Source organism: Suncus etruscus, chromosome 6 (genome assembly GCF_024139225.1).
Source record: "Suncus etruscus isolate mSunEtr1 chromosome 6, mSunEtr1.pri.cur, whole genome shotgun sequence".
In the NCBI taxonomy this organism is placed as follows: domain Eukaryota; kingdom Metazoa; phylum Chordata; class Mammalia; order Eulipotyphla; family Soricidae; genus Suncus; species Suncus etruscus.
Window position 1 is genome coordinate 57,895,089 of NC_064853.1, and position 23,262 is coordinate 57,918,350.

The 23,262-nt window shown below is 42.0% G+C and overlaps 1 protein-coding gene across 1 annotated transcript; it reads right to left on the bottom strand.

The window, feature by feature from the left end:
* Positions 1-503: 503 nt before the first annotated feature.
* CLDN11 (claudin 11) lies at positions 504-19,002 on the bottom strand. Its single transcript, XM_049774484.1, has 3 exons — positions 18,568-19,002; positions 15,093-15,257; positions 504-1,717 (listed from the first exon to the last, which is right to left on the bottom strand). The coding sequence occupies exons 1-3, from the start codon at positions 18,791-18,793 to the stop codon at positions 1,485-1,487; spliced, it is 624 nt and encodes a 207-aa protein (XP_049630441.1). The 5' UTR covers positions 18,794-19,002; the 3' UTR covers positions 504-1,484.
* Positions 19,003-23,262: the final 4,260 nt, after the last annotated feature.

Consider the following 23,262-nt stretch of genomic DNA (forward strand, 5'->3'; position numbering starts at 1 on the left):
TGGTTTTTTTTTTAGAGAAGACTATTTCTAGAATAAAAAATAAGTCAATCTATGTGTTTTTGTCCAAAATTTTCAGACATCTATATATACTAGATCAAAACATATTTAAATGTTATTCCTTAAAAATTTAGTAAGATGTGTGTTTTATATTTCCCTTTATATGAACTCAATAACTTTACTAAATGTACTAAATGTTCAGAGTAAATAGTTTCGTTGCAAATAATTCTTGACACTTAGTTTCTGATAGCTGTCTGATATGTGACTTAAAAATGCCATGCTACTCCCCTGAAGTAACTTAAAGACTACCAAGGTTACATTTTTATAACCACATATCACACATAATTTTATGTAGCAAATAAAGATAATTTTTTAATTATTCAGTAAGGGCAAAATGACTCATTTTTAAACAGTTATTAGGTTTGTCATAATTACTCATAAAAATTAAAGAAAACATTTTAGCCAAAAGATAATACCTCTGGCTATAACAGAATATTAAACACCAGTTTTGCAGACAGTCTGTTATTTTATTGCACAGATTTCACTTAAAGAATAAAACACACCATCAAGGCTTGGAGCATTTGGGGTCTCAGATACAGATACTAAACATCTGTTTACACCCATAAAGCCAATTTCAACAGTAAAATGTCTGTTAAACAACACCATTTGAGAAGGCTGAGAGAATGAAAAAAGGGGTGTTACATTGAAGCAAATGCAACTGTAGGATTAAAAACTGTGTCATACAAACCTGAAAATCAAAAATGTTTTATGGAATGTCAGTTAGAATGATACTCACTTGTATGGTTATCGTGTAATTAAAGACTTATTGGTTTATTTCCTTCATACTGATGAATTGAGTTTTTTTTTCAGGAAAACCGTGGTTATAAAAAGGATGGATCTCAAAAAATTACGTACAGAAAAAATGCAAAATTACAAACTTAAAAAAAAAAGGTCTCTCAACTTACAAACAGGAAACTTGCCCAAAGAGGTCAAGTTCCATGAAACCCCTCCCCCACCCGCCGCAAGTCCCCAATGCTTTCGTTTTCTACTGCTTATAAACTAAATGACCTTGGAGCTGAAGAGGAGGGAAGAGAAAGAGGCATCTTTATGAGGCTCCCATTGTCATCTGTAACCATTTGAAAAGTGTCTTTTATTCCTCTCAGACAACACCCAATACAGTAACATTTGCAAGAGATTTCAATTTAAAGAGAGGCAAATATATACACACAAATGTATGCTTTTCAGTGAGTAACAAAGGAATGTGGGCAACACAGAGAGAAATAGGTAGGCATTATAAGAGCTAAAGATTTCCTTTAAGGCAACCGAAGGGGGAAGGATGTTAAAACGATAAAATGCCAGGCAGGATGCTTTTCTAGACTCTAAATTTGGAGCCTGGCAGAGGAGTGAGCTTCCCCATCTTGTACAGGCAAAACCTGGGGGGCAAGCACCCAGATCTACAGCACCTCTTGGGCAAGCTGCCAGCTCTCTTATACATGGGCGCTCTTGGCATGCGTGGGGGAGCTGGATCCCGAAGAATAGTAGAAACGGTTTTCACCAAATGACTGGGCATCTCCAGAGCAGCAGACGATGACACAGCCACCCACAAGGCACATCACTGCACCAATCCAGCCTGCGTATAGGGAGTAGCCAAAGCTCACGATGGTGGTCTCACGGTGGGCACACACAGGGAACCAGATGGTGGCGACAATGGCACAGAGAGCTGTGGAGACATGAAGAAGATGTGACTAAGCTGGTATTTATACATGTATCAAACCCTAAGTGCAAGGGGGGGGGGTCTTCCTTCTCTCCACAGCACTATCTAACTTTCAGCCAACTCCAAGTCAATGCACATTGAATCTGATCCTTGAATCAAAGTTTCTTCAGACTGCTAGGACCTTATTTTTCTAACAAGTGGTAGACAGAACCCCAAGTTAAGACTAATTAATCCCTAACCCTAACCAAAAACGATTTAATTCCAAATTGTATTTGTTTTATTTAGTTACATATGTGAATTTTACATAGTTAGAGTCTATATAGTTATATAGTGCTATTATCTAGTGATAGTACAATTTCTTTGCACATTGTTTCCCATTCTAAATTCTGGATTCCTTAAAAAGACAAAAAACATGTTAGATTTGGGTTCGTAAATCCAATACTTGACTCAGTACTAAACTCATAGTATGTGTTCAGTTGAATAAGCTGGTATCTGAATATCTAGTTGAATGACTGAATGACTTGATCTATTCAAAAATAAGACAAGATGGTATCCATCTCAATTTTTTCACTTGACTTTCTTTTTCAATTTGCTCAATTCACCTTACAAAAACCTGAAAAGGCTACAGATTGTCTTGCTGTGGTGAATGTCACTAGATACAAATGAAATTTGAGTTCATGTTATAGTGTCTATTATCACAAAGTCTCAACTAACAATTCTCCGAATTCATATATTATAGAGTCTTATTGTGGTGTTTTTTTGTTGTAATGAGTCACAATGGTCAAACTAGTTTACTGGTCTTGTCTTAACCAATCTAACTTTCATATCTGATTTATATTTTAAAGGATAAATAAGAAATGGCTTGAGCAGAGAGAAAGTAAAGTACGTGCCTTGTCTGTGGCTGACCCAGGTATATTTCATCCCTAGCACTTACTTATGATTCCCTGAGCACATCCTGGTGTGACTCCTGAGCACAGAGCCAGGAGTAAACTCTGAACACTTCCCAGTGTGATGAGGAGAGGAAAAGAAGGAAAGGAAGGGAAGTGAAGATGAGTGGAAAAGAAGGGAGAGGATAGGAGGGAAGAAGAGGGAAAAGAAGAGAAAAAAAAAACAAGTAAAGAAGGGGAAGGGAGGTGAGTGGAAATGGGAGAGGAGGAAAGGAGAGGAGGGGAGAGACGGTTAAGAAGAAAGGAGAGAAAAGAAGGGGAAGGGAGGCCGAGAAAGGAAAATGCTCTCTCTCTCCCCCTATCTCTCTCATTTTCTCTCCTTCCTCTCTCCTCTCTGTTACTCTGGAATTGAAACTAAAACATAATCATTGTCTTGATATTGGATATCACTGAAAAAATATGATTCATCTCAGTTACAAAGCTATTAAAGTCAGGGTTGTGTATTTTCAAAAGAAAGAAAACAGAGAGAAAGAGATGAGGAATGGAGAGAAAGAAAGAAAGAAAGAAAGAAAGAAAGAAAGAAAGAAAGAAAGGAAGGAAGGAAGGAAGGAAGGAAGGAAGGAAGGAAGGAAGGAAGGAAGGAAGGAAGGAAGGAAGGAAGGAAGGAAGGAAGGAAGGAAGGAAGGAAGGAAAGAAAGAAAGAAAGAAAGAAAGAAAGAAAGAAAGAAAGAAAGAAAGAAAGAAAGAAAGAAAGAAAGAAAGAAAGAAAGAAAGAAAGAAAGAAAGAAAGAAAGAAAGAGAGAAAGAGAAAGAGAGAAAGAACGAGAGAAGAAAGAAAGAAAGAAAGAAAGAAAGAAAGAAAGAAAGAAAGAAAGAAAGAAAGAAAGAGAGAGAGAGAGAGAGAAAGAGAAAGAAAAAGAGAAAGAACAAGAGAAAGAACAAGAAGAAAGAAAGAGAAAGAGAGAAAGAGAGAGAAAGAAAGAAAGAATGAGAGAAGAAAGAAAGAGAAAGAGGGGGGCCGGGTAGGTGGCGCTGGAGGTAAGGTGTCTGCCTTGCAAGCGCTAGCCAAGGAAGGACCGCGGTTCGATCCCCCGGCGTCCCATATGGTCCCCCCAAGCCAGGGGCGATTTCTGAGCACATAGCCAGGAGTAACCCCTGAGCGTCAAACGGGTGTGGCCCAAAAACCAAAAAAAAAAAAAAAGAGAGAGAAAGAGAGAAAGAGAAAGAAAGAAAGAACGTGAGAAGAAAGAAAGAAAGAAAGAAAGAAAGAAAGAAAGAAAGAAAGAAAGAAAGAAAGAAAGAAAGAAAGAAAGAAAGAAAGAAAGAAAGAAAGAAAGAAAGAGAGAGAGAGAGAGAGAGAGAGAGAGAGAGAGAGAGAGAGAGAAGGGAGGGAGGGAGGGAGGGAGGGAGGAAGGAAGGAAGGAAGGAAGGAAGGAAGGAAGGAAGGAAGGAAGGAAGGAAGGAAGGAAGGAAGGAAGGAAGGAAGGAAGGAAGGAAGGAAGGAAGGAAGGAAGGAAGGAAGGAAGGAAGGAAGGAAGACAAAGAGAGAGAGGCTATATTACTTGAGTTCTTCCCACCTTCCAGACAAAGCTAACAAAACAATGATTCTGCAGAAAGGAATCTAAGAAGGAATGAATATTGGGCCAGAGAGATACTACAGCGGTAAGGTGTTTACCTTGCACACAGCCAACCCGGGAGGGGATCCGATGAGATTCCCTGCATCCCATATGGTCCCCTGAGCCTGCCAGGAGCGATTTCTGGGCTCAGAGCCAGGAGTAACTCCTGAGAGCTGCTGGGTGTGGCCAAAATAACTAAATTAATAAATTTAATTAAATACAAAGGAAGTTAACTTGTAGATGAGCAATGTCATACTAGGGTAGTCATCAGATAAACAGACTTCTGACTCAGATGAGACTAATACGATAGAGAATTCAGTCTCTTGAGGGAGTGGGGACCATATCCAGGTGTACCCAGGATTTTCTTCTGGTTCTGCATTCAGGGAAATACTCCAGGAGCCTTATATGGTTCCAGAGATCAGAATCAGGTTGGCTGTATACAAGGCAAGTGCCATGCCTTTGTACTATCTCTCCATCTCCAAAAGCTAGAGAATTCTGAATTTTAAATCAATGTATATTTAAATGGGCATGTGTGACTAACTGAACAACACAAACTAGAAAAAGTAATTATATAACTTCATTTGAGCATACCTAATTTCTCACAGCTACAAGCAGGACACAAATTTTAGTTTAAGATATAAGTTGGGATGGCACATTAAAGAACATTTTTTAAATAGTTGGCCAGAAAGACAGTACTGTGGATAAAGTATTTAAGTGCCTTGTATATAGCCAACCCAGGTTTGATCACTCTCAAAAAAAATTTTTTTTAAGCAAGAAAAAATAGAAATGAGATTTCCAATTATTTGTCATGATTCTTTCAACATTCAAGGCAGGGCACTGAAGTGACAATTTCCTGTTTACTATCTGCGTAATGTTGTAAACTTTCTGATTTTTTTAATTACCTCTAGTCCCACACTGAGAAACACAATTAGTTTCCAGAATAAACTCTCAAATCAATAGTTTCCCTACATCATTTCTTTTTTTTTTTTTTTAATTTCTTTTTTTTTGTTTGTTTTCGTTTTTTTGGGCCACACCCAGTAACGCTCAGGGGTTACTCCTGGCTATGTGCTCAGAAGTTGCTCCTGGCTTGGGGGACCATATGGGACACCGGGGGATCAAACCGTGGTCCATCCAAGGCTAGTGCAGGCAAGGCAGGCACCTTACCTTTAGCGCCACTGCCCGGCCCCCCTACATCATTTCTAAGCTGAAAAATAAATTTAACTTGACCCTTTTTTTTTTTTTTTTTGGTTTTTGGGTCACACTCTGCAGCGCTCAGGGGTTATTCCTGGCTCTACACTCAGAAATTGCTCCTGGCAGGCTCGGGGGACTATATGGGATGCCGGGATTTGAACCACTGACCTTCTGCATGCAAGGCAAACACCTTACCTTCATGCTATCTCTCCGGCCCCTTAAATAATTTTGAGACCAATGTGAATTACAAGTCTTTCACAGTTATATTTAAGGTACATAGTGACAGTGAATTAGGGCAATTTCCACCATAGTTCTTAGCATGCCTCCCATACCTCCACCCTTAGCCCCCTGAACTGTTAGTGTAACAGGTCCCTTTTGTGTATAGCTTGTTGTAGTTTGAGTCTCTTGATTCTACTGTCATTCACTTTGATTTGGGTATTTAGATTTGATCACTTTTAATTCCACTCAATGCTCCTAAGACTACTTGGCCCCTGGAACCATCCACCTTTTATTTTCTCAGTGTGTAGAAAGACATAGAAATATGAGGCAGAACAAGATGATTCATTTTCTATGGTTCTGTAAAAAAAATTAAAATAAAATAAAAAAAGCAGATGGGAGCCCTTGTCTAGAAGCTATTAATATAAATAAAATTAAAAGAAAGAAGAAAAAACTAAAATAAAATAATAAATAAATAATTAAAAATGGGGGGCAGGGGCCGGAGAGATAGCATGGAGGTAAGGCGTTTGCCTTGCATGCAGAAGGACGGTGGTTTGAATCCTGGAATCCCATATGGTCCCCTGAGCCTGCCAGGAGCGATTTCTGAGCATAGAACCAAGAGTGAGCCCTGAGCACTGCTGGGTATGACCCAAAAATCAAAAACTAAAAAGGGGGGGAGCAGATGTGGCAAGTTTTTGTTTTGTTTTGTTGCAAAGCTGCAGTAAATATTGGAGAAATTAGAAGGAAATTCTTTTGGCCTAAGAGATATAAGGTGTCTCTACCCTTGGAGCATACTGTCATGTGACTGACTACAGGCTCTGGACATGTTTGCTACTTGACCCATTTTTAGACCTTGAAATTTATCTTATTGCATTCATGTAGCTATATATACTCATAAACAACAGTCTATATGTTGTTTTATGTCTATATGTATATATATTTATATGTATATATGTTTATATGTTTATATGTCCTATGTCTATAGCTGACTCTAGATAGATAGATCCTAAACAAGTCTATATTCCTGTCCTAAAAAAAGTATGTTTTTCAGTGGTAGAGCACCTGCTTTGTATGTGTAAGGTCCTTTGTATGTGTAAAGAAAGTAAAAGTCCCACGTCAGAAGGAAGATTATGACTTTAAGGCTTTGCCCATACTGGCTTCTAAATGATTAATATGTACATTAATCATCAGCTAGTCTCATAATCAAGAATTACTACAATTATTTAACAAGCTACTATCTACTTGCACATTAATGGCAGGCTTCATTTTTCTCAAAGAGTAAGCACAGTTGAACCAGTTTTGTAATAATTTGCAGCACAGTCATTGAAAATGAGTATTTTAACATTTGCAATAATAATTTAGAAATTAATATGGATTTGCAACTTGTGAGATACTATGAGACAATGTCTTCTTTTATATCGAATATAATTATCTTGAAGATCCATGTTAATCTAACCAAAGCTTTGAAAGCCAGAAATTAGGGGTAATTGTTTTTGTTCCTCTTCTTCACTAGTCACTATAATCAGGACCTCATGTAGAAGGTTATTATCACAATCTGATAACTGCAAAATAGATAAAGGCCTTTTTTCTGTCAGAGACTGAAGCCTCTTCTTTCCTATAAACAACTAATTGATTTCAAAACAACTTATGACTCAAATTAAGTTTATATTTCATATGAACTTAAAATCAACTTTATAGTTACACATATAACAAACACATATACAAACTCATAAATATTAAATCGCTTATCACATTAAAGTTAACCCAAATTTACTTTCAAGTTTGGTTTACTTTTATTTATTTATTTATTTATTTTTGGTTTTTGGGCCACACCCTGTGACACTCAGGGGTTACTCCTGGCTATGCGCTCAGAAGTTGCTCCTGGCTTCTTAGGGGACCATATGGGGCACCGGGGGATCGAACCGCGGTCCGTCCTAGGCTAGCGCAGGCAAGGCAGGCACCTTACCTCCAGTGCCACTGCCCGGCCCCGGTTTACTTTTATTTTATGGAATAAAATAAGAAAGTACAACTAATACTAATATTTAATTCTTAGCATTTTTCTAAGCAAACAAAAAAAGATTATTTTTACACAGGAAAAGTATCTGCTTCAATATTCCAAAAGTAATCATCAGTCTTGACTTTGAATGTTTAGGAGTTTTACTAAATTTTATTACAATATAATTCAGAAAGAAAAGGCTTAAGAAAATATCTAACCATTTAAATAACCAAATAACCTACAGGTTTAGATACAGGAATGAGTGAATGGCTTTTAAAAGGATGGATCATAAAAACAGATGGATGGATGGATGGGTGGATGGGTGGATGGATGGATGGATGGATGGATGGATGGATGGATGGATGGATGGATGGATGGATGGATGGATGGATGGATGGATGGATGGATGGATGGATGGATGGATGAGTGGATGGATGAGTGGATGGATGAATGGATGGATGGATGGGTGAATGGATGGATGGATGTGGATGAATGGGTGGGTGGGTGGATGGATGGATGGATGGATGGATGGATGGATGGATGGATGGATGGATGGATGGATGGATGGATGGATGGATGGATAAGTGGATGAATGGGTAGATGGGTAGATGAGTGGATGGATGGATGATGGATGGATGGATGGATGGATGATAGATGGATGGGAATTGGTCTCATTTCAAATCTTTCCAATTCATACACCAAAAAAACTGATTTCCAAAACCATAAAACCTTAATGTGACTTGACAGGCTTAAAATTAAAAACCTCATGACCTACTTCATTAATATTTCTTTCTTTTGGGGCCAGAGTGATAGCACACTGGTAGGGCGTTTGCACATGGCCAAACCAGGATGGACCTCAGTTCAATCCCCAGCATTCCATATTGTTCCCTCCAGCCTGCCAGGAGAGATTTCTGAGCGCAAAGCCAGAAGTAACCCCTGAGCACCACCGGGTGTGGTCCAAATAAACAAAAAAATATTTCCTTTTAGAATCCATGCAAAACAAGGCAAACCAGTAGGCGCTTTATTTCCCTGCTGATAAATGAACTCTGGCGGAATTCCTGTGGCTCTCAGGGATGAACCACATCAAAACCACTAAAAGATGACAGACTGCCACACAACATGAAGGGAAATGAGAGGTTCATGGAGTCAGTGACCTGCAAATGAACTTGCAGAAAGAATATCTTAAAAACTAAAAAAGGGAAATTTACTAAATTTCACAAATGATTTAAAGAGGGAGAAGAAAGGTATTTTTATCAGCCAAGTTAGCAATGTCAGTCAAATCCTTATATGACTGCAAAAATATGAAATAATAATTGCACTAGCAATAATTTTTGGCTTCAGGGCCAGAGTGATAGTACAACAAGTAAGGCATTTGCCTTGTACATCGCTGACTCAGGTTCAATTCCTGGCATCCCATATGGTTCCAAGCCTGAAAGAGTGATTCCTGAGTGTAGAACATCACAATGTGTGGCCCCCCCCCAAAAAAATAATTATAATAGTTTTTGGCTTTCATAAAGACTTTGAATGAAGGTCTGATGATTTTATATCTATTTACACATGTGTGTAATGATTCCATTATTTAGGGGAAATAGTTTTCCTTTAAAAACCACTATTACTTACAAAGTAAACTGAAGATAGATAAGGAAAATTTTCATTGGTTTTCTCTTCATAACACCAGAAGTTTTAGATTAAACCCCTATAAACTACATAGACAAGAAGCTATTTTTATTTCCCAGAAGTATGTTGGTTGCACCCAATGACTGTATTACAGCAAGGCCCTGAGAGTGTTTAGACAAAGAATAATTGAACAGTGAATAGAATAACAAATGTCCCAGTGAAGTTTGCTTCATGGATTTATCGTGTTGTTTTGACATGACAAAATATGAAGACTTAAATTTTATTTCAGGTATATTTATAACCACATTAATTATTTACTCTATTATATAGTTTTCATGTCAGTAATACTGGGAAGAAGAAATTCCATTTTCACAGATTAGAAAAGGAATTTAATATTCAGAATTTTTCCATCTGTTTTTCCTCTCCTACCTTCAGAAAGCTTAATACTTAACTGCACCATGGTGGGAAAAGCTGCCATTTGTGAGTGCATATAAAGTAAAAAGTAGGAAGAGCCTTAACTTTAGCAAAAAGGAGAGGGAAAAAAGGAAGCATCATTGAACAGATAAGATTCAGCTGTTCTCTCTTTCACACAGAAAACTTCTTTCTCCTGGCAAAATAAAATTGCGTTTGTGTGTTTTTGTCTTTTTTTTTTTTTTTTTTTTTTTTTTGGTCTTTGGGTCACACCTGGCGGTGCTCAGGGGTTACTCCTGGTTGTCTGCTCAGAAATAGCTCCTGGCAGGCACGGGGGACATATGGGACACCGGGATTTGAACCAACCACTTTTGGTCCTGGATCGGCTGCTTGCAAGGCAAACGCCGCTGTGCTATCTCTCCGGGCCCAATTGCGTGTGTTTTTTGATAGATTTCAAGTAATATGAGATATTCTTTAATTGATTTATAAAAAGTTAATAATTTCAAAGAGGAAATACTTGGAAAGGCAATGTTAGATCAGCAAACTAAGTATAGATTCTAATACTCTAGACTAAAGATTAGCTGGCATATGGTAATTTGGAAAAGTAAACTCATAGAAAGTAAAATAAAAACTAGCATAGGTATTTAACTTTGTAGGTAACAATATAGAGAAAGATACAGAGGCAAAGTAAGACAAAAGATCAATTTACTCTGATATTTCTTGCTTCCAATGGACCTCTTTCAAACTTTATCTTTATTAAGTACTTGGCACTTAAAGGACTTTTGTATATATTTCAAATTTTTCAAAGATGAGGGCTGGAAGAACCAGCCCACAATACAAAGCTTACCACAAAGAGTGGTGAGCAGTTAGAGAAATAACTACACCAACTATCATGACAATGTTAGTGAGTAAGAGAAATAGAATGCCTGTCTCAAAGACAGGCAGTGGGTGGGGGAAGAGGGAGATGTGGGGCATTGGTGGTGGGAAGGTTGCACTGGTGAAGGGGTGTGTACTTTTTATGACTGAAACCCCACCACAAACATGTTTGTAACCATGGTGCCTAAATAAAGATATTATTATAAGAAAAAGAATATTATTTTTCCCTCTGTACTGCACATTAAAAATAAAATTCTCTTCAAAAAATTTTGCAAAAAATTTCTTAGAATTATATAATTTAATAATTGATTGATTATTTAAGTGTTATTTATTATTTAATTTAAACATAATAATTTCATGCATTTTAACATGGTATAATGCATTAAATGCTATCATCTATATTTTGGTGCTTTTCACATATAGGATCTAAATAGCAATTAGTTTCACTATTCCATATAGAAGCCAATTAATTCAAGGCAGCAAGTAATGAAATCTTCAGCAAGGTGTTAGAGTTAGCATGTTTATTGTTTTCATATCATTTCAACAAAAAAATTTTAGTTTTGCTTTTTTTTACTGCAATTCTCTAAAATTATGACTTACAAAGATATGACTGCCAGAGTATATAATCATACAAGTGACTTTTTTGAATTTCTCTAATTCATAACAATCTAGTAATGGAATATCTGAATACATTATTTTCCTGGCCTGATTTCAACATATTATCTCTTTATTTCTTTCCCACATACACCATTATAGCTTTTCCCTACAATAAGTTAAAAAAGTCAAATTCATGAATATTTGTCAGGGGCCACACCGGGTGGTGCTCAGAGTTAACTCTAGCTCTGAGCTCAGGGATAAATCCTGGCAAGGCTCAGGAAAACCGTACATAGTGCCAGAGAGCAAACCAGTGTTGGCTATGTGCAAGGCAAACACAGGGTTGGCTGTGTGCAAGTTGATTTTCAGCACTGCATAGCCCCCTATCCCAGCACTACTACGAGTAGCCCTGGAAGCCCCTAAGAACCACTTGGTCAGAATATTCAACCCTCTGGGACCTATTAGCTGAATATCTTGGAAGTGACGCCTGCCTAGGTCTTTTGAACAATGCTTGGAGCCACCCTGCCAACAAAGATAAAGGACTGCAGTTCTTAGGAAAGAAAATACATGTTTTCTTTTTATTTGTTTGTTTTCTTTTTGGTTATTTTTTCTATTCCCACCACATAAACCCACCATCCCTAAAAGCAAGCAAATAAACAACAATCAAATATACAGTCCGGAGCGGAAGCGATAGCACAGTGGACAGGATATTTGCCTCGTATGCGGTAGACGTGGGTGTTCAATCCCTGTGTCCCACATTGTCCCCCGAGCCCTGCCAGAAGTATTTCTTTTTTTTTTCTTAGAAGTATTTCTAAGCAAAGAGCCAGGAATAACCCCTGAGCGTTGCTGGGTGTGACCCAAAACCCAAACCCCCACCCCCCAAAAAATGTAATAACCTTCAAACTTGTTGCAATGTGAGAATTAACTGAATTAGAATGAACTTTCAGGGATTTCAGGTGGGTGGCAATAAGACATTTTAAAATAAAATCAGTGGTAAAGTACTTATTTCATATATATGAAGCCCTGGTTTCAATATCAGAACAAACTCAATATATATTGAATATATATTAAAGAAATATAAAATATTAAATATGTGTTAAGTGTATACATTAAATTAATTCAATTAATAATTAATTGGTATGAATGTTAAATACATTAAATATTAAAAATAGGGCCGGAGAGATAGCATGGAGGTAAGGCATTTGCCTTTCATGCAAAAGGTCATCAGTTCGAATCCCGGCGTCCCATATGGTCCCCCGTGCTTGCCAGGAGCAATTTCTGAGCATGGAGCCAGGAGTAACCCCTGAGCATTGCCGGGTGAGACCCAAAAACCAAAAAAAAAAAAAAATATATTAAAAATATAAAAGAAAACTCAATAAAAACAAGCAAAAATATACAAGTGAAACACCAATAATTGATCCTCATATTCAGGTCAGTTTCTTACAAAGAAATAAAACATTTTTTAGAGTAGGATTCAAACTGGTATTTCTAGGAACAGCTAGTTTCATGCTGGAGATGGATGACCCTCCAGAAATTAGTCCTGAGGGAAAAGAACATCCCAGTTGCCTTTTGGGGATTGCTCTCCATTTCTTCTAGCCAATCAATAAGAGCAATAATGCTACTATTTTCTAAATGTGCATAGGCCAGATACCACATAAAATACCACAGAGTGGTAGACCCAAGACTCAGTACAATTGGTCTAACTCCAGATAAAAAGTATGCAGTGCACAGCACCTTCTGCTTTGACAGGGTTCTAGAAAAACCACAAACAGATTAGATTTGTCTCAGAACTATCCCACATCTGAAGGAGCCTACTGCTCCTTGAGCTGCCTGTCTGCCTATAAACAGACTCAGCTCCCCTCTTCCCCCACAGCAGGAAACAAATCCTCACACCACTCAACTTCAGCTGCTAAGGAGATAAAGCTGTTATATGTGGCACATCATTTGGTGGGGAGTGTTTTTGTTGTTTATTTCATTTTGTGGCTTTGTACTGTTTTGTTGTATTTGTGGCTTTTGTCTTTTTGTCCAAAAATCAGGCTTTTTCAGGATCGAGAAGAATTTATAGGAGTTTATACCAGGATTAGTTTTGACACTTTCCAGACCCCCAAAACCACATCTCATTGCCCTCACCTCACCTCGCCTGCAGCATCAGCCAGGACCCAGGACCACATAAGAGCCCAGCACCAATGTCTCCCAAAGGAGTGGTGGAAACCAATCCCGAGGCACACAGAGTGAACCTCCACTCCCAGGTCCTCCAGCCCAGCCCATTCCCAAAGGGAAAACAAGACCCTCCCAGCTCCAAGACCTAGCAGAGATCAGCAGGTGCTACTCAGGCAAGAGCTGGACATTTCCAGGGCCAGCTTGTTCCAATCCAAACAACATCCAGTCCAAAGGCAAGTGACAACCCACTGAAAAATAAACCCAGCCAGGAGCAGGCAGACAAAGGGCACAAAAGGCTACAGGAGGGCAAGAAGCCAGCTGTACCTCAGCCCCATCCGCCCTATCTCCAAGATAGTGGCCAGAAAGGGCAAACTCCACAGGATGGGGGCCACAAAGGAGTCCACATCCAGGTCCGGCCCAATCTCACTAGACTCGTGGGTCCTGTCTACACCCACCAGCATCACTTCAAAAAAGAACAACTTTATTATACTTTCTATTTAATTCAGCTAGAAAATTTTAAATAACTGGTTTTGGTCTTTTTTGTTTTTGCTTTTATATTTGGGGGGGGGGGTTGGTTTCGTTTGGTTTTGTTTGGTTATTTCATATCTTGTTGTTCCAAAGGATGGCTCCTGTTGTCAGGGTTATTTTATTTTATTATTTTATTTTATTTTTAGTACAAGGAGATATTTTTTTAAAAGACATAAAGTTCAGGGTCGGAGAGATAGCATGGAGGTAGGGTGTTTGCCTTGCATGCAGAAGGATGGTGGTTCGAATCCCGGCATCTCATATGGTCCCCAAGCCTGCCAGGAGTGATTTCTGAGCATAAATCCAGGAGTAACTAATGCCTGAGTGCTGCCGGGTGTGACCCAAAAAAAAAAGATATAAAGTCCAGAGTGATAGTACAGCTTGTAGGGTGCTGGTCTTGCATGTGGCCAACCCAAGTTTTTGTTTGTCTTTTTAAATCTAACTTTTCCACATGAGCTTTGCTTTTTGTTTGTTTGTTTGTTTTTGGGGAATCACACCCGGAAGCACTCAAGGGTTCCTCCTGGCTCTACGCTCAGAAATCGCTCCTGGCAGACTCAGGGAACCATATGAGATGCCGGGATTTGAACCACTGACCTTCTGCATGTAAGGCATGTAATGCAAGGCATTACAACCATTACCTCTCCGACCCCAAGTCTTGCTTTTATATCTTTACTTTTCACAGAATTTAGGTTTGGTTTGGTTTATATATTTTCTAACTTGTGAGCTTTGTCTAACTCTTCTCATAGGCCAGAATTTCTAAGACCTTGGGTAAGAGAGTACACCCAGTAGGACACTTGCCTTGTATATGGCCAGCCCGGGTTTGATCCCTGGCATCCCATATGGTCCTTCAAATACCACCATGGATTGATTCCTAAATGCAGAGCCAGGAGTAATCCCTGACATCTCCAGGTGTCACCGAGTCCCTCCACCCCCCAAAAATAAACCAAAGAATTTCTGAGACCAACATCAACAGTCAGGAGATCTGTTTGTGTTAGCAAACAGGAATTCCATTGTGAGGTCTGAGGGGAGAACAACTGTATAACTCTTTCATATCCTATCCTTGCCTCTCCCTCTGGCAGTTGCTACTGTCAAAATAATTTTATTTTGTTTGCAAGCTTATTTTCAGAGAGAGAGAGAGAGAGAGAGAGAGAGAGGTCCCCCGAATAATCTGCCCCTGAAACATTATCCCAACCCCAGGGGAGTTACTGGATTTTCTTCAGCATGGCTCTCAAACAAGAACTAAGATTCATCAGCCCTGCTCCAAGTTGAGGCACTATAGAGAGTTTTCTTACCCAATAGAATGAGCAAAACACCAGCCAGCTGGGCCCGCCTGTACTTGGCAACACCAGGCTCATGGCCCATTCTGATGCAGGGGAGAACCGTCAGTAGCAGGAGAACTGCCGGCAGACCCAGGACTGAGGCTGCAATCATCAGAGCTCGGCATGCCTGTACATAGCCTAGAACGGAGAGAATAGACAGTGGGTGAGACCTGGGTCCCCTGGGAGCCGGAGGCCAATACCACTAGAACTTTGCACCTCTCGCCCCTGTTGAATGTTTAAGAAGGCTTAGTAACAGAAAAGAAGGTTGAACTCTACAGATATCACCCTTAACTGTTCCTGATGATGGAGCTAGGAGTCAAATTCCATTATCACCTGTGAAAGATACAAATTAAAACTCTGGGGGCCCAAGTGATAGCACAGCCGTAGGGTATTTGCCTTGTGTTTGGCCAGTAGTAAATCCTGAGCATCACTGGGTGTGGCCCAAAAAGAAAAAAAAAAAGCACTCCCTCCCTACTCTCTATCCTCCCCCAAACTAGTTGTATTTTCAACCTTAACATTGTTGCTTAGCAGGGCTATGGGAAGGAGTGATGTGAGGCAGACACAGAAGCAAAGTCAAGACCCAGCTTCTGCCACACAGCCAGAAACCTCAGATCACACCTGGCTGGCCTGCGTGGGCACCAAGACTTAGCTGTCATGCCTTTTCTTAGAGAGATATGTTTCACCAGAGTTCTGGCTCCACAAGGGCTTCAAAACTAGACTAAGCAGCAATCAGCTGATTAATCAACAACAAATCTCTAGATATTTGTAGAGTTCTAGAGGGCAGGACTACTAGCTCAGACCCCTGTAGGAGGACCAGGGCTTCCCCAGAGATGGTGATCAACTAGCAACTAAGGCCCTAATAGTCAAACAACACAGGCAGCCCAGCAGCTGGGTACCAAAGCCACATGAGGAAATGAAAACATGCAAGCAGAGATCTGTCCCTGACAGCACCCCCAGTGTGAGTGGGAGAGCAGAATCAATGATGGGACCTTCCCTAAAAATGCACCCCATCTAGAGCACTGAATACTCCATTAGAGCAGGGGAAGGAAATGGAGAATGATTTGTTTGTGTCAAAAGTTCCTACAACTATCATTGGTGACTTTTACAGCACTTTTTTTATAGTGACTTTTACAGCACTGTCTTTTACAGAGTACAGCTACAGGTCAAGACATTTGCACATGGGGCCAGAGTGAGCACAGCGGTAGGGCATTTGCCTTGCACGCGGCTGACCCAGGACAGACTTCAGTTCGATCCTTGCTATCCCATATGGTCCCCCAAGACTGCCAGGAATGATTTCTGAGTGCAGAGCCTGAGTGAAGTTGGGTGTGCCTCCCCAAATAAGACATTTGCACTTCTGGCCCGTTTAATAGGTGAAATGATTACTTAGAGAGTAATTGATTATTTTTAACTTGTGAAAGATGACTGGGATTCATATCGGTTAGTAACTTTTCTCAGTTTGTGTACTTGGATTCTGGAGTCTGATCAGGTCTGGGGAATGGAGGCAAAGACATGAAACTGGATCCAGAATGGGTTCCAGGAATATGTAAATGGGTCCAGAACGGGTTCCAACTTTATTCTGAAAAATCTACAATATGAGACTGACTATCGGGCATACCAGGGGTTGTGCACCCCTGCTAGCTAGTGGTGGCCCTGGAGAGATTGTAGAACCACACTTGACTTTAAGAAATAGGGAGTGGGATAGCTGGTCTCACAATGAAGACATTGAAATGTGCCCTGCTGGAAAAGAAAGCCTACTGCTAGGGCAATAGGGAGGAAAGGGGGGTTACTTCTGATTACAAGGAATGAAAAATAGGAGACCCTTGAGTGGAAACTTAAAAGGGGAGTAGCATCTCTGGGTTCAAAAGAGGGATTCATCTTCCAAGAGAAAGCATTAAGGAATTGCTACGGAAATTAGAATAAGCCTGAAAGTTCGCAATACCCACGAGGTGACAGAAAAAAGGAGGCAAAAAAAAAAAAAAAAAAAGCCGGGGTCGGCGCGGTGGCGCTAGAGGTAAGGTGTCTGCCTTGCCAGCGCTAGCCTAGGATGGACCGCGGTTCGATCTCCCGGCGTCCCATATGGTCCCCCAAGCCAGGAGCGACTTCTGAGAGCATAGCCAGGAATAACCCCTGAGCATCACCGGGTATGGCCCAAAATCTAAAAAAAAAAAAAAAAAAAACCTAAAAAAAAAGCTAAAAAAAAAAAAAAAGCCGGTGCCCATGACCTAGCACGTCAGTTAAATCGAAATTGAAACAGTTGCTCACAACGGAGAGATAACTCAGTGCTGGGAGCGCAAGCTTTGCCTGGCACTCAGCCCTTTAGAACCCTGCTGGGTGTGGCCCAAAACAAAAATACCTTTTTTTATTAAAAAAAAGAAGAAGAAGAAGAAGAAGAACTTGTTCAAGCTGCCAGTGGTCCTCAAACTATGGCCCGCGGGCCACATATTGTATTTGTATCTGTTTTGTTTCTTCGTTGCAAAATAAGATATATGCAGTGTGCATAAGAATTCGTTCATAAGTTTTGTTTTTACTGTAGTCAGACCCTCCAATGGTCTGAGGGACAGTGAACTGGACCCTGTTTAAAAAGTTTGAGGACCCCTGCGAGGGGAACAGTTACACTAGCACTCCGGGGGGGGCAAAGGAGGAAGATATGGGACACCTGCTGGGAAAAGGGGTGGAGAGAAGACAACCCTGGTGGTAAGAATGGCCCTGATTCACTGTCACTATGTATCTTAAATATCACTGTGAAAGATTTGTTATTCACTTTGGTCACAATAAAAATCATTAAAAAAAAAAAGTTTTTGCCCAGAATCCTTCAGCAGAGCTGCAAGGTGAAGAATTTCTTCTTCCTCTGAGAGTTTATTCTCCCAACTACTCTCCCCAGTCCGCGCTAGCCGAGTGGGACCGCGCGTCCTCTCCAAAGGGGACTCCGCCTCGAAAGGGGCGCCCGCTCCCTTCCATCCGCCCCGAGTAACGGGGCCCTCGTAGGCAGATCGGGCACCACTCGAGCCAAAATCAGAGGACCCCACTGGAGGCCGTAAGCAGAAAACCAGGTTCCAAACTTGGCGGGAGGCGCCCGGGTCCTGAACCCACCCAGCCTCTGCCAGGGATGCGCACGGCTTTTTCCTCCGCCTCCCCGGAGCATCCAAACGGGGAAAGCGGGGCTAAGGGGGGGGCTGAAGCGCAGAGGGTCACATCGACTCGAAGGGGACGGGGGTCCCCACCCCGAGACACTTCTCGGTTCGTTCCATGTCAGAGACTCCGCTAGAAGCCTGGAGCTAGCATCAAGACGCAGATAACGGACCGCGATGAAGTTTGGGACTACTAGTTGCTTCCCAAATGACACAGTTGGGATCCGCGTTCCTTGCACCCCACAACCCCCGCACAGACATGCACACGTTTTCGTGCGCTCCCTCTAACGCCCCTTCCCCGGCCAGGGGAGCTGCCTTACCCGGCAGAATGAGGATGTCCACCAGGGGCTTGCAATGGTACAGCCCCGTGGCCATGACGCAGTCGGCCCACAGCCCCTTGGAGCCCAGCTCGTCCAGCTTGCGGCAGGTGGGGATGGTGTAGCCGCAGGTCACCACCCAGTCGTTGGTGGACGTGGTGACGATGATGCCGATCCACCCCACGAAGCTCGTCACGAAGCCCACGACCTGCAAGCACGTGGCCACCATGGTGGGCGCCGCGTCGTCTCCGCGCCTGGCCCCTCGCTCACGACCTGCGCCCGGGTCGGGACTGGACGGGCCCCCCTGGTGGTGCCCCTTGTCCCGCGCGCGCGCGCTCGCAGCTGCCGGACGGTGCTAGCCAGGCAAGGAGGCAGCGAGCTCCCAGCACGACGGACGGACGGACGGACGGACGGACGGACGCGCAGCCCGGGCCGGAGAGCAGCTGGCCAGCGCGGCCCCCCACCCCCTCTTTAAAACCTGCGGCCCCGGCGCCGAGAGCCAATAGAAATCGAGCCCCTAGTTGAGCCGGCCAATCGCGGGCCGGGGTCCCTGGTGGGCGGGGCCGAAGCCGGGGGAGGGCCGGGCCGAGGGGGCGACCGGGCAGGCAGCTTGGCACGCTCTGAGCTGGGAAGTCAGCTCGCACCGTCCATCCAGGGCTACAGAGCTCCCGGAGGGTCGGTCGGCGTCGGCTGCCCCCGTTCTTTGCTGATGCTGATGCTACTCAGAACTGTTTCCTTGCTGGCTGCCCTCCCCTGCTCTCTCTCCCTCTCTCTCTGTCCTTGGCTCTCACTCAGTGCCACTCGAGCTCCCTAATTTCTCCACCTGGCTCTTGTCAGCATCGAGTAGGAGCTCGGGTCCCCGCAGGACTCTCGGTCCAGACCCTCCACGATCATGAATTTTTAACTTGATGAACTGCCCTAAGGGACATTTAATTTATTTACTCGGCCTGGACACTGGTGGTGATTACAGCAAAGGTTCACCCTTGATCCCGCAGACCTGATGCTTCTGCGTTTAGACTATATGGATAGTATCTCTTCTCCCTCATAGCTACCTGGGGGGAGGGAGGGAATAATTGTTCACACATGAAACCCGGCATTAGTGAGGATAATTTGTACAAGTTAACTGCAAAGAACCTAAATTCTGAGGGCCCATTTCTCCCCTTCACTAATAATTCCTGGAAACATGTCCTGTTACCATTATCTGAAAATTCCCATTAGACTCAGGTATCCCACATTAAAAACCAAGCTGACTGTCCTAACTCACTCTAAGTTACTCTATCTGGACTGCACCAAGAGCACTTCCTGGCAGGCTCCTCCAAGAGTGTGAGTTGTCATTAACATCATTAATCTACCTTTCCTCAGTGCATTGAGTACAGACCCATAGTATATACTCTGTGTGTATCAATTGCAGAAGTCCTTCTGAACTTATATTTACATCAGTGTTTTGTTTTGGTTTTTTGTTTTTGGTTTTGGTTTTGGTTTTTGGTTTTTGGGTCACACCCAGCAGTGCTCAGGGGTTACTCCTGGTTCCACACTCAGAAATCGCTCCTGGCAGGCTCAGGGGACTATATGGGATACCGGGATTCGAACAAATGCCTTACCTCTATGCCATCTCTCTGGCCCCTACATCAATTTTAATGCCCTGTGGGACATTTGACTTAAGTTTCATCAAACACTCAAATTCTAATACATGCATAGATCATAAACTATCAATACTAAGTTTTCCCGTGATGTGTTGGGTTTCAGGGCAAGCCATTTCTTTGAGGAGAGCCCAAAGAAATCCAACGCACAACCTGAAAGGGTTCAATAATTGAAGAGTGTTCAGCACTAGTTAAGATCGCAGGTCAGACCTGGCCTCAGGTCCTGAGTCCACCATTTTCTAGCTGTGGGATTGACCCACTGTCTCTACATCTGGTTTTCACATATATAAAGTGTGGAGAATACGATGCTTAGGGCCAAAGATGTGACTAGTGGAGGATTACGTACAAGACTTGCTTGTGTGAGATTTCAACAAGGGGCAGAGGCGATCAAAACTAGTACAGGGAATGAGGTGAGGTTGAAAATAACACATGGGTCATGTTTTTTTTATTTGGGAGACCCCAAAAATCTCCAGGTATGCCAGTTTTGTGACTGACATCTCCAATTTGGAGTCAGGCTAGGCCATCTCCCCAGAACTACACCCTTATCCCCTGTGCCTCTGTACTTCCAGGAGTCGAGGAAGCCTCTCCAACAACTCAGAGCCTTCCTTCCTCCATGCTGGGCAAGCAGCTACCATAGAGTCACCTAACTCTTGAAAGAGAGGAGGAAACTAGGAGAAAAAAAATGTATGGACATACGAGCCTCACAACTGATCTCACTGCGGCCTTCAGAGGGACCCCATGAACCACCACTGTCATCATATGAGTTCAGTCCAGCTCCACAGATCCTCGAAGTCATGGGCTGCATGCAACATGCCAGCTCATAATTTTTTTTCTTTTTTCGGGCCATATCCGTTTGATGCTCAGGGGTTACTCCTGGCTAAGCGCTCAGAAATTGCCACTGGCTTGGGGGGACCATATGGGACGCCGGGGGATCGAAACTCGGCCCTTCCTTGGCTAGCGCTTGCAAGGCAGACACCTTGCCTCTAGCGCCACCTCACCGGCTCCACCAGCTCATAATTTTAATACTGATTTCCCAGTAGAAATACACCAAATTGGATATGAAATTATCATAAAAACCACACAAGCTTAATACACAAAACCAACAACAGAAAGCTCAACTAGCAATATACAGCTTAGTAGATCTTCAGAATTTTTACAAATTTTCTATCAACAAAGGTTTTTTTCTATAATTCCATTATAATTTTTTTGTACTAAATTATTCATACCTCTCCTGGAGCAGGCGTTAGGGAGGTTGGGAAACTGATGACAAGTGTGGAAAGAATGTTACACAGATGGTGGAATTGGTGTTGAAATAATGACTACCAGAAATAACTAGTATAAATAAGTAAACAGCTATTGTTGACACTGTAAACTTTACTTACCAGTAAGTAAATACTGTAAAGCACAGTGTTTGAAATAAAGAAATTTAGTTTAAAAATTCAAATCATTTTAATTTAGAATTCCCCAGGTCACACACAAAGACATACTTAAAAAAAATCAGATTTCTGAACTCAAGAATTAGATGGTAGAAAGAGCTGTCAAGGGCCCGGAGAGATAGCACAGCGGTGTTTGCCTTGCAAGCAGCCGATCCAGGACCTAAGGTGGTTGGTTCAAATCCCGGTGTCCCATATGGTCCCCCGTGCCTGCCAGGAGCTATTTCTGAGCAGACAGCCAGGAGTAACCCCTGAGCACCGCCGGGTGTGGCCCAAAAACCAAACAAAAAAAAAAAAAAAAAAGAGTTGTCAAGTTCCAGTATCAGAATAGAAACTCCTGAGTTCATTTATAGTTTTTATCACTAGCTTTCCCTTAACATACATGACCCTTGTGCTCTTCATTCATCAAGTGAGAAGAGAAGCTGCCTCAGGTAGGAAGAGTGAAAGTTAAATTAGATCACTTATTTAAAACTGCTAGCCTAAGGGCCAAAGCGGTGACACAGAACGTAAGGAGTCTGTCTGCCTTGAGCGTGCTAGCCTGGACAGACCTCGGTTCAATCCCCCTATGTCCCACATGGTCTCCCAAGTCAGGAGCGATTTCTGAGCGCATAGCCAGGAGCAACTCCTGAATGTCACCAGGTGTGTCCCACCCCAAAAGAAAAAGAAAAAAGAAAAATAAAGTGCTAACCTACAGTATTTAAATAAAGTAACTAAAAAAAAAAAAAAGAACAGAAAAAAGTTTAAAAAAGTGCTTTATTCAGCACAAAGCATCAGCTTCTGGTAATATGCATAAGAAATATCAATTAGAAATATGAGTTGCCGGGCCGGGCGGTGGCGCTAAAGGTAAGGTGCCTGCCTTGCCTGCACTAGCCTTGGACGGACCGCGGTTCGATCCCCCAGTGTCCCATATGGTCCCCCAAGCCAGGAGCAACTTCTGAGCGCATAGTCAGGAGTAACCCCTGAGCGTTACCGGATGTGGCCCAAAAACCAAAAAAAAAAAAAAAAAAAAAGAAATATGAGTTGCCTTTGACTAATATTAAAGTTAAAATAAGGGGCTGGCATGATACTACAAAGGGTAAGTTATGTACCTTGCATATGACCCACCCATGTTCAATCCCCAGAATCCCATATGATCCCCCAAGTCTCCAGGAGTGTACCCTGAGTGCTGAGTCAGAAGTAACCCCTGAGCATTACTGGGTGTGATCCAAAAACAAATACAAAAAAATTTTAATAAATAGGTGTTATCACTGTCAGTGGGAGAGGAGTGGTTATCTGAATGTCTGAAAAAAAATTCCAGCACAGTTGAACCCAGTGGCAGCACAGCAGAATCTCTTGAATGATTTTTGCCATAAGTACAGAGTGTTCCCACTGAGAAGAAAGTCAGGCTGTTCTGGGGACATAGAGAATAGAGAGCCAAGAGGCAGAAATCTGAGCATCCTCTCTACCATATTAAAATAAAAAAAAAAAAGTGAGAAGCTGTTTCCTTTGGTGAGACTCTGTAAAATACAGAATATTAGATCAGAAAAGGGGTAAGATTTTATTTTCCTAAGGTCAACCTCACTTAGCTGTCAGTCTACTCACCAAGACCTCTTATGAGCAGAAACTAATTTCTCACCTAGCATAAC

Bases quoted from the DNA above. Each gene is read 5' to 3' on its own strand.
- CLDN11 (XM_049774484.1), bottom strand. From the start codon at position 18,793: ATGGTGGCCACGTGCTTGCAGGTCGTGGGCTTCGTGACGAGCTTCGTG. The intron at 15,258-18,567 runs GTAAGGCAGCTC...TCTCCGTTCTAG, and splicing joins GGACATCCTCATTCTGCCGG to GCTATGTACAGGCATGCCGA. The intron at 1,718-15,092 runs GTAAGAAAACTC...ATGTCTCCACAG, and splicing joins TGTTTTGCTCATTCTATTGG to CTCTCTGTGCCATTGTCGCC.